This window comes from Xenopus laevis, chromosome 2L (assembly GCF_017654675.1).
Source record: "Xenopus laevis strain J_2021 chromosome 2L, Xenopus_laevis_v10.1, whole genome shotgun sequence".
NCBI lineage: Eukaryota > Metazoa > Chordata > Amphibia > Anura > Pipidae > Xenopus > Xenopus laevis.
The window spans coordinates 25,478,573-25,488,676 of NC_054373.1; the positions used below are offsets into that span (position 1 = coordinate 25,478,573).

A 10,104-nucleotide genomic window follows, 5' to 3' on the forward strand; every position below is an offset into this window, starting at 1 on the left:
TATTGCTGTTCTCAAAGGGCACTTACCTGCATGCAGTGAAATAATTAAAATATCTGCAGCACAATAGAAGCAGTGGTATTAAAAAGGCAGTATACCCACTTTTTCAGCACAAGTTCAATGAATAGTGCTTGGAATGAACACACTGTTTACCTATTGCTTTAGTTTTGCCGTGTTTCTAACTTCCTGGTCCTGATTTCTGATCATCTGTACAACAGTCATAACAAAGGGTGAACAGAGCTGTTTGTTTATACAGAACCTATTATCTCTAGGTAATCTAGGTCAGGTAATTAAAGTGAAGTCAATACTTTCAGGGCAGTAATTACTGGATGTTAGTACAGCTCCCAAAATGCTAAGGAAGGCTTAAAGGAACAGTTCAGTGTAAAATAAAAACTGGGTAAATATGCTGTGCAAAATTACAAAATGTGTCTCATATAGTTAGTTAGCCAAAAATGTAACGTATAAAGGCTGGGGTGATCAGATGTCTAATATAATAACCAGAACCCAACTTTTTGCATTTCAGCTCTCTAACTTTAAGTCAGTGACTTAAAGGGGGGCCACATGGGACATAACTGTTCGGTTAGTTTACTTTTGATTCTTAGCATGCAGCTCAGATTCAAAAGCAAATGTTAATGACCCATTTGGCCCCCCTCCTCAAGTCACTAATTGGTAAATAACTGGTAACCAATCAGAGAGCTGCAAAGCTGGAAGCTGGGTTCTGAATATTATGTTACACATCTAATGCACTCCAAGATTACATTCTTGGCTGAGTAACTATTTTGAAAAAAAAATGTATTTACTTGCCCAGTTTTTACTTTCACACTGAACCATTCCTTTAAGAAGTAAGGCTGCTACACACAAGACAAGGTGGGTCTGGTATAGAAAATTGACTGGCTGTACTACCAGATGGAAAGAGGTCAGGACAATGGCTCATCCCTATTTTTGGGATTTGTCCAAACCCTGAATCTTGGGAATCTTAAGGATTTGTCAAACAAGATTCAGTTTGGCCAGGCTTTTGGATTCAGCTGATTCTGAATCCTGCTGAGATATGGCTAAAACGCGGCCAAATGATGAATCAAATCGAGAATTTGATGCATTGATTGACTGCACCCACGGAATTCTTACATAATGCTCATGTAAAGTAAGTAAAATTATATATCATATTATTCACACTTATGATCTACACTTTAGCCAGTGTAGAGTTTATATGGTTATGAGTTTTCCATAATCTCTGCAAGGTCTCCACTGGTTCAGATATCCATCACTCACTCTCCAACCCTGGTGGTCTTTTCTTTTATTATATCTTTAGATATTTCTATTATCATTGTAGAAACCAGAATTGGGTCTGACTGGATCATTGTAACTGCAGCAGACAGTAGAACTTCTTCAGATTATTCTATGGGTTTTAGTCTTCTTCTAGAGAGTACAGTCATTCTATGGACAGCGCCAGTAGCATTGTCTTTAGAGCCAATAGTATACTTTGGAGTGCTTCTAAAACAAATGTTTTAGTCTTTTCCACATGTCATCAACCCCACTGCCTCAGGTGTATTTTGTTATTATTGCTGCTATACCTTGATTTGTATTATTACTTAGAGCGCTGCAAGCACAAAGTTAATTGGCTGCAAATATGTGTAGATATAAACCAGTGTTTTATGTATCGTTTTTGGATGACTTGGCTATTACAGAATGGGAAAAGGTCCTATAACTCTAGCTCTTAAGAAGTACATAATGATAAGTTATATGAGGCTTTTATTCGTTGACGCTTCTTCTTTTAAGCGAGATCACTCGGAAAGATTTAACTTACCTGCCTCTAACCGTATCTTTTTATGCATCGTGCGTGCGTTTATGCATTCACAGCTGTGATAAAAAAAAAATAACTTTCAAACCTAACAACCAATTTTCACGTCTAATGTTTTACTGCACCGATAATACCTTTGCCCTGACAGCACAGGCTAAGTGGCTGCTGGAACTTTTCCATGGGAAGTAGGTAAGAGATTTGCAAAGCCTTAATGCAACAATGGATACACAGAAAGGAGGCGGCAGAACAAGCGCAGCTGGGAGGTTGCTATAAATTATTTAAACTTCTTTTTAATGTCGTTGCATCCCTTTAACCTTAGAACACAACAATGCAGTAGCTGGGAAGCAGAACATGTTAGTACGGCACCTATGTTCCTTATCAGACGGGGAAACAAAAAGGCAGACGGCTCCCAGGGAACATCTCACATGACCATGTTTAGAATGGCAACACTGCATCACCAGAGCAAAGCCGGCTAAATGCCATTGCTATTGGTGGGAATGAGCAGGGAATGTTTGCTGATGATAATTAAGGAGCATACTAGTAGATTCGATATAAATGCAGCCTCTTTAGCTACAAAACTCCTAAAGGGTAACTGCCAGTGCATGAAAGACTCACTTAGGTACATAAGGGTTAAGGCAAACAAGGGAAACTTTATTGTCTGACATTTATCAAGCCATGCTTAAGCTAATTTACATTTTAAACACAACTGAAGCTGACTGTGATTCTCACATTACAAAGCATTTCCCATCTCCCTATATGCAATTCTTCTAATAAGGTCAATCTAATTTACCTCTATAATCGCATCAGTGCTGGAATATTAATCTTGCTTTGGCGTTTGGAAATCCACAGCCGCCACCTTCAATCCAGTGACCATTTAAAGCATGAGTCAATATCGTCCCTCTGCCCTGGATACGAATACAATATTTCTGGCTTGTCTTTCAATACCCTGGCCTTGGGTGCTGCTTGGCACTGGCAGTTACTACGCAGAATGGCAGACACCAAAAACTTGGCATATGTTTGGATACCGAATGCTAGACCCACTTTCTGTAAATACTGGGGAAGCAATCGCAAATCCATAAAAACTTTCCCAATATGTCAGTATTTGCACTATCCTCTTCATCCTTCTTTAGCAATACAATAGCAATCACTTTATTATAAAGTGTCACCCTGATTTGCATAACACACACATATACAGCTCAAAAACCACCACCACAAACAACATAATCACCCCTCATTCCAGTCTCTGAATGAAGCGGAACCTTGGTATTTGTTGGAAAACTTTCTCACTTACCCCCTTTCCAGTGCTTCCCCTTGGTCCTACTAATTTTGCTTTGGGTCGCCCCACTGACGAACAGCATGAGGATCAGCAGGAATTCAAGAGAAGCTGCCCTCTGCCTTGGTGAAGATAGCATTATCCAGATGTTCATTTCACACCATTTCCAGCGTTTTCCCCTTTTTTTTTTACTCCACCGTTCTCTTGCCTAGAAAGAAGTCGTTAATCAGTGAGAAATCGGAGCACGTAGTCGCCCTGGCATCCTCGGATGTTGAAGTAATATCTCAAAGATGTAGCCCTAAAGAAAGGCACATTTCTCTCTCCGTCCCTGCTTCATCAACACACAGAGCAGGCAGTGAGCTATGCTGCCAGTGTTATGACTGTTAAAAGCATCTCTCCTCTTCACTTGGGTTATAGGCAAGATATATCCCTTTGTTTTCAGTTACAGATTGATTGACAAATATGAAAACAGTAATAGCTGTGTCCAAGAGATAGAAAATATGCCAGGCTTAGGGGAAGAAAAAAAAAAAAAAAAAAGAAAGAAAGGGAAAAAAGATGAGAAGCAGTTTTTACTGACAGCTTCAAGCTTGGCTGTGTGATCCTAATAACCGTGCAACGAACTAAATTGGTCTTTTAAGAGTAATAAGGCTTCAGTAAAAGCTGGTGACGCTGCCACTTGGGTAGAAAGTGCAGGCTTTGTAAAAATCACCAAGGACCCCGTTTGAGATCGACACAGCAACGGAGCCCAGGCTGAGAATGCTAAGGTCTGAGCAGAGTATGCACGGGGTATTATTTCATCTATATTATGTGGAGGTGGTTACTCGCTATACATTGTAGTGTACACATGTTGGAGACCTCTTATCTGCATTGTGTGACTTTCGCAGGATTCCGTTGGCCCTATAAAAATAGAATTTATGAATCTCCCAGGCAGTAATTATTTATGACACTCTTTAAAATATTCATCATTCCAGAAGAAAACTACAAGCCTGCTCCACTTTATGCGGCACAAAACGAGACAAGCTAAGAAGTCATTTGAAGTACTAAGTTGGCTTTTTTTTTTTTTTTGCTATTTTAGCAGTTATAGATGTATTTATTTTTAGATTTCAGACATTAAATATTTTTATTGCTGAGCATTCTGGATTACAGGTCCCATACCTATCTATATATAAGGTACATGTCTAGATGCTGGAAAATCATATTATCAAACAGCAAAAACAACCACACTCATAGGTCTTGTGTTGCAAAAAAAAAAAGTGTTTTAATTCAACGTTTCGGCTCTTAAACGTGAGCCGTCCAGAGGAAGTCTTCCTGAGGACGGCTCACTTTTAGGAGCCGAAACGTTGAATTAAAAAACACTTTTTTTGCAACACAAGACCTATGAGTGCGGTTGTTTTTGCTGTTTGAGATATATATATATATATATATATATATATATATATATATATATATATATATATATATATATATATATATATATATATATATATATATATATATATATATATATATATATATATATATATATAAAAGCAATCCCCTGGGCTGCATGCAAGACTGCATTTTATTCTCCATACCCCTGTTCTGTTTGTGAATAGTCTGCAAATATTATATTAAAAGACTGGATACACAGGCAGCAATTTAATGCACGGCTGTTCCTGTTTAAACATGCATGCACAATGTAGCTTTACATTACCAAATCTGACACAGGCTGAGCCTGCACTATTCCATTTTAGAGTATTTATCTCAGTCAACTTTTTTTATTCAAATGATGTTTAGCGCTTCACATGTGAATGATAATGTCTAATGCCAATCATAAATTATGCAGCTTGTATTGTGCATTAAGGCACACGGAATATCGAACACATTAGCAGAGCTGTCGAGGTGCCAATTCACTTTTGTGGGAGAATGGCAGCAGCCTGGGTGCAAACTGCATTTATACTGGTGGAAGTGAGACCGTGGGACATGACTCTTACACCATGAGAGGTTTCATGTGCCACAGGCTGTTGACAGGAAAATCTGTAAGAGCAAGAGGTTAAAAGTACTTATTATACCAAACCAAAACATCAAGAGGCATTTACTTAAAAATGGTTCCACAGTCTACTATTTGTCAAATCTAGTGATGGGCAAATTTATTTATAATTCCGGCGATTCGACAAAAATGGACGCCTGCGTCAAAAACGAGACGCCGGCGCACTGTTGATGACCCTTGGCATTCAAATTTGACGTTGAAATCAGGTCGGGACTGAGAATTAAAATAGGCCCTGGCATTTCAGGTACACAGAGGCCCAATCAGCCCACATAGAGGCCCAAGCAGCCCCCACCAGCCCACTAAATACTGACTTTCTATGGGACCTTCTAGCAGCCCCTCTGGCATTTGCCAGAACCCACAGATTGCCAGTCCGGACCTGGTTGAAATCCAAATCTAGATTCAAGTCCCAATTGCAACTCACTTCTCTCTATATACTACACAAGTACCTGATGAACATCATCTCTCTACTTAGAGAACATTTGATGACAAGAATAATGCTACCTGCCCAGTATTGTCTGTTTGTCGGTTTTTATGTTTGGACCTGTATTCAGTAAAGGAAATATGTGTCATGATTGCAAAGTGGACCACGTTATGATATACTACATACGATATTGTAATATGCGTAAACCTGAAATGTGAACATATTTTATTCTTATTGAATGCAAACAAACAAAATAAAGAATTTTAAAAAAGTACTTATTATAGTAACAATTACAAGGGAATGACCTAAAAAATTGAAGCAAAAGGTGCAGGGCATTGTACAAAATTGCATCCACCCTACCCTTTGAAGCAATGGAACATTATCTAGTCAGTCTTGGCACTTTTGGTCAATGCCCAAAGTTTTGTTAACTTTTGGCCTCCTATTTGTGCCTGTATGTTAGCCACCCACTTAGATGGTAACCTTTACAGGGCAGGGACCACCTTCCTACAGGGTCTCTTACAACATGTTACTTACATGATACTGTCACGGGGAAAAAAAATGTCAAAATGCATCAGTTACAGTAATAGTGCTGCTCCAGCAGAGTTCTGCACTGAAATCCGTTTCTCAAAAGAGCAAACAGATTTTTTTATATTTAATTTTGAAATCTGATATTGGGCTAGACATATTGTCAGTTTCCCAGTTGCCCCCAGTCATGTGACTTGTGCTCTGATAAACTTCAGTCACTTTTTAATGCTGTACTTCAAGTTGGATTGATATCACCTCCTCCCTTCCCTCCCCCAGCAGCCTAACAACAGAATGGGAAGGTAACCAGATAGCAGCTCCTTAACACAAGAAAACAGCTGCCTGGTAGATCTAAGAATAGCACTCAATAGTAAAGATCCAGGTCCCACTGCGACACATTCAGTTACATTGAGTAGGAGAAACAACTGCCTGTCAGAAAGCAGTTCTATCCTAAAGTGCATGACCAGGCAAAATGACCTAAGATGGCTGCCGACACACCAATATTATAAATTAAAAAAAAAAAAAATACACTTGCTCGTTCAGAAATAAAATTTTATATTATAAAGTGAATTATTTGCAGTGTAAATTAGAAATAAAAACGACATCATAAAAATCATGACAGGATCCCTTTAATATTTGCTTTTCAAATTTACTTCTTAGAATGTTTCCCTGTGTGTACTTGGTGCATGGATGCAAAGAACCCTGAGCTCCTTAGCACTAAGGAGGTGATCCTTCCAGGGATCCCTTTATGTTTTGCACCTACATGTAAATGACTTGCACCAAATGCTATTTCAGGGACATTTTTTTGCACGCACATTGGCCCAATCAAAGAGCATTGACAGTTTGTGCATCGTTTATGATAATACAAACTAGTGTCCCGGTTGGCAGAGCTTGGGCCAGTTGGTTTGAATGCTACTTTGTAATACAACAATGACTCCACAATTCCTATGAGGTTGGTGAAAAAAACATGGTAAATAACATGCACATTTTGCATTCAGTCTTAGGCTAATGTCACACATGAGAAAAATGCTGGCGGAGAGAACTCCCATGACTTCCAAACCACCTGGTGGTCAGTAACCACTTAGAGGAAATGCCTCCACCTATCGTGGCAGCTACAAGTTTTAAATAAGGTGCAAGGGGGGTTGCAACTTCAGTGGGGGCCCAGGGGGTTGTGGTTTTGGTGGGGGGGGCTAGGGTGTGTGCAGGCCCCTGAGGCAACAGTGCTGGTGGGGCCTGGACCCTAGTTTAATGCTGTGTACAAATGGGGCAGTTTCCGTACAAAAATGTTTATGTGTTCAATTTCGGGCTAAAATCTGTCCTTTTAGCGTTAATGGCTTTGAAACACACTGGGTTTTTTTTTTTCTGACAAAAGAGAAAACATCATGTGTGACAGTAACCTTAGACTAGCCATATACAAGTAGATGTTGGGCTGAGTATGGGCCCTGAACAATGGCCTTCCTGATCAATATCTAATCATAGCTCATTCACATATTGATCAGGCACAATACAAAATCCTGTTAGCTGGGGACCCCTTTGGTTGTAGGACGGGCCCTGCTCATTTGGTGACCTTGTTAAAGAAGCAGATATTGCATTGTATGATTGTATGTGCAGCTTGAGAGTGAAATGAATGACGAGAATAGTGGCTGCACCTGTTCTGCAGGTAAAATAGTATTGGGAATGGTCCTTATTTAAATGAATAGTGAATAATTGTTCAGGTTGGGCAGAGAAACAGCAATAACCACATGCTTTTGTGTATTTGCATCTCCTTTTTTTTTTATGTAAATCCCTATGGGTCTCAGACCACTGACTCTTTAGTCAGAATGAACTAGAATGATTGCTCAGAAGTGAAAAATTGGCTATAACTACTGATAAGCAAATCTGTCCCGTTTCGGTAAAAAAAAATTCAGGAAATGGTGAACCAGTGACAATTTTTTTGAAGAGCAACAAATTTTTACACTCGCAACCATTTTATTCTCACTTTTTTTCTTGTGCAGATTTTTTTTGTCTTGGCGACTATTTGTCCAAATGCATTTAAGTCAATGGCTGTTTTTTTTTCTTGTGGCAACTTTTTTTTCTTGGCGACTTTTTGCACAAATACATTAAAGTCTATGGGTGTTTTTTCTAGTGGCGACTTTTTTATCTTGGAGACTTTTTATCTAAATGCATTAAAGTCAAAGTGAATTAATTCTTGTGACTTTTTTGTTGCGGCGAAACTTTTGTGGCGAGTCCATGCCTGCCGTAAAAATTTGCTCAAAGCTAGCTATAACTTTAGCAAGTAGTGTGTAAAGAGCCATTTACTGCAACAATTCAATTTGTTTTCTTTACCCACAACTCAGCATTGTTTCCAGAATTACAGTATGAGTGTAACATTGTGTTCTCCACAATTGGGGTACATCACATCTAACGCAATTGCAGGTACACGTTTTGACATATCGGAAGCAATTGAATCCAGGGTTTGCCAGAGTGGGGATTTTTAGATTCCCAGGGCTTAGTGTTAATATGACACTTGCAATTAACTCAATTGGCACAAGTCTATTGACAAAGTCCACAGGGGTAACCATTGGAATTACCACCAGCTTCATGGAGGAGGTAGTTCAATGGTTCCCATGCATCAACAGGCACACATGCAGTAATTTGGAACAGGAGACAGGACAGATGCACTGGTGCTGAGCGCAACTATAGGGAAGGGCTATTGCATCTTTGGACGTAAGTTCCTTTACTAAATAGCATCAATGTGTTGCTTTCATGATGTGCCGAATTTTGACATTTATCATATACTGTCCCCAATAATTCAAATTCGACTATTCGACTATTCGCCATCTAAAACCTGCCAAATTGGTGTTTTAGCCTATGGTGGATCTCCTACAATTAATTTGTCATTTGGTGGACATTTGAAAAAAAAACTAATTTTTTTTTTTGTTGGTGAAAAAACAAATTCAATTCGAATTTGCAGCTCGTTCATATTCCCCCCTTTTTTTTAAAAAAAAAAAAAATAGATTTTTAATAAATTTCGATTCAACCCTTGATAATTCTGCCCCTAAAGGGAATATTATCAAGGGTCGAATTCGAAAAGCTTCGAAACTCAACAAATTCAAAAAGACCAAGCAAAATTAAGTCAAAGTTTTTCTTTGGTCGAATAGGTCCATTTTCGATCGAATAGGTCCATATTCGTATACAAATCGAAGTAAAAGCGCATTCGATCTAATTCGATTCAAACTTTTTCCCAAAAAAACTTAGCTTTTTCAAAGTCCACCCATTGACTCCAAATAGGTTCTAGGAGGTCCCCCATAGGCTAAAGCAGCAATTTGCGAATGGACGAAGTCGAATTTTTAAAGAAACAGTACATGATAAATTTTGATATTCGAATTTTCAATTTTTTTTCAAATTCGAATTGAATTTGGACTATTCCCTAGTCAAAGTACACACAAAATAGCGTGAAATTCGAATCTTTTTCATTTGAAAATTCACCTCGACCATTGATAAACCTGCCCATAAGAGTTAACTCAAATTAAATTGTCTGAATAACCCCTTTAATCCTGCACACAATCAGCAGTCAATGTGACACAGTGAACAAAAATACTTTTTATTGATTAATCCCCACGCATTTTATTCATGTAAAAACACTTTAGAATACGTGAAAAGTAAAAAAGTATGTAAAAAAAATGTGCATTTTAAATTTTCTTTTAACTGGAATTAATGTATGCGAATCCAGAATGTCCCAGGGGTACTTGCCTTCTGTGCTTAAACCTACACTCAGAACCTTTGCTTGATAAAAACTATAAACTATTTTTCTGTTCAAGGAAAAAACAAATGCAATGAAAGTAATAACATTTCTGAATTTGATCTTTTTTTTATCCCTGCCTTACAAATGCAACAGCAATGAAGGTTTTTTTTAGTATAACAGAATAAAGATTAGTGTATGGCACATAATTTGAGCACCTTCAGTAATTGGAATAAGGAAAGGTGATTTATCAGCGGCTTAATTGGGTGTGTGACCAAGTAAGTGGTATGAGATGTTTAATGTAGATAAATGGTGGAGTATGGAGTAACACAGTGGGAATAAG

At 38.3% G+C, this 10,104-nt stretch overlaps 1 protein-coding gene across 10 annotated transcripts in view; it reads right to left on the reverse strand.

The window, feature by feature from the left end:
* Positions 1-3,894, reverse strand: part of LOC108707903 (roundabout homolog 2) — a 688,904-nt gene extending 685,010 nt beyond the window's left edge. For 3 of the 10 annotated variants that reach the window (XM_041581604.1, XM_041581608.1, XM_041581606.1), the window contains exon 1: positions 3,087-3,892. In XM_041581604.1, the coding sequence (XP_041437538.1) occupies positions 3,087-3,222 (136 nt within the window). In that variant the 5' untranslated portion in view covers positions 3,223-3,892. Of the gene's footprint in view, positions 1-3,086 lie in introns of all 10 variants that reach the window. The other 7 variants (XM_041581605.1, XM_041581603.1, XM_041581601.1 and 4 more) reach the window with 6 other exon arrangements.
* Between the last annotated feature and the right edge of the window lie 6,210 nt (positions 3,895-10,104).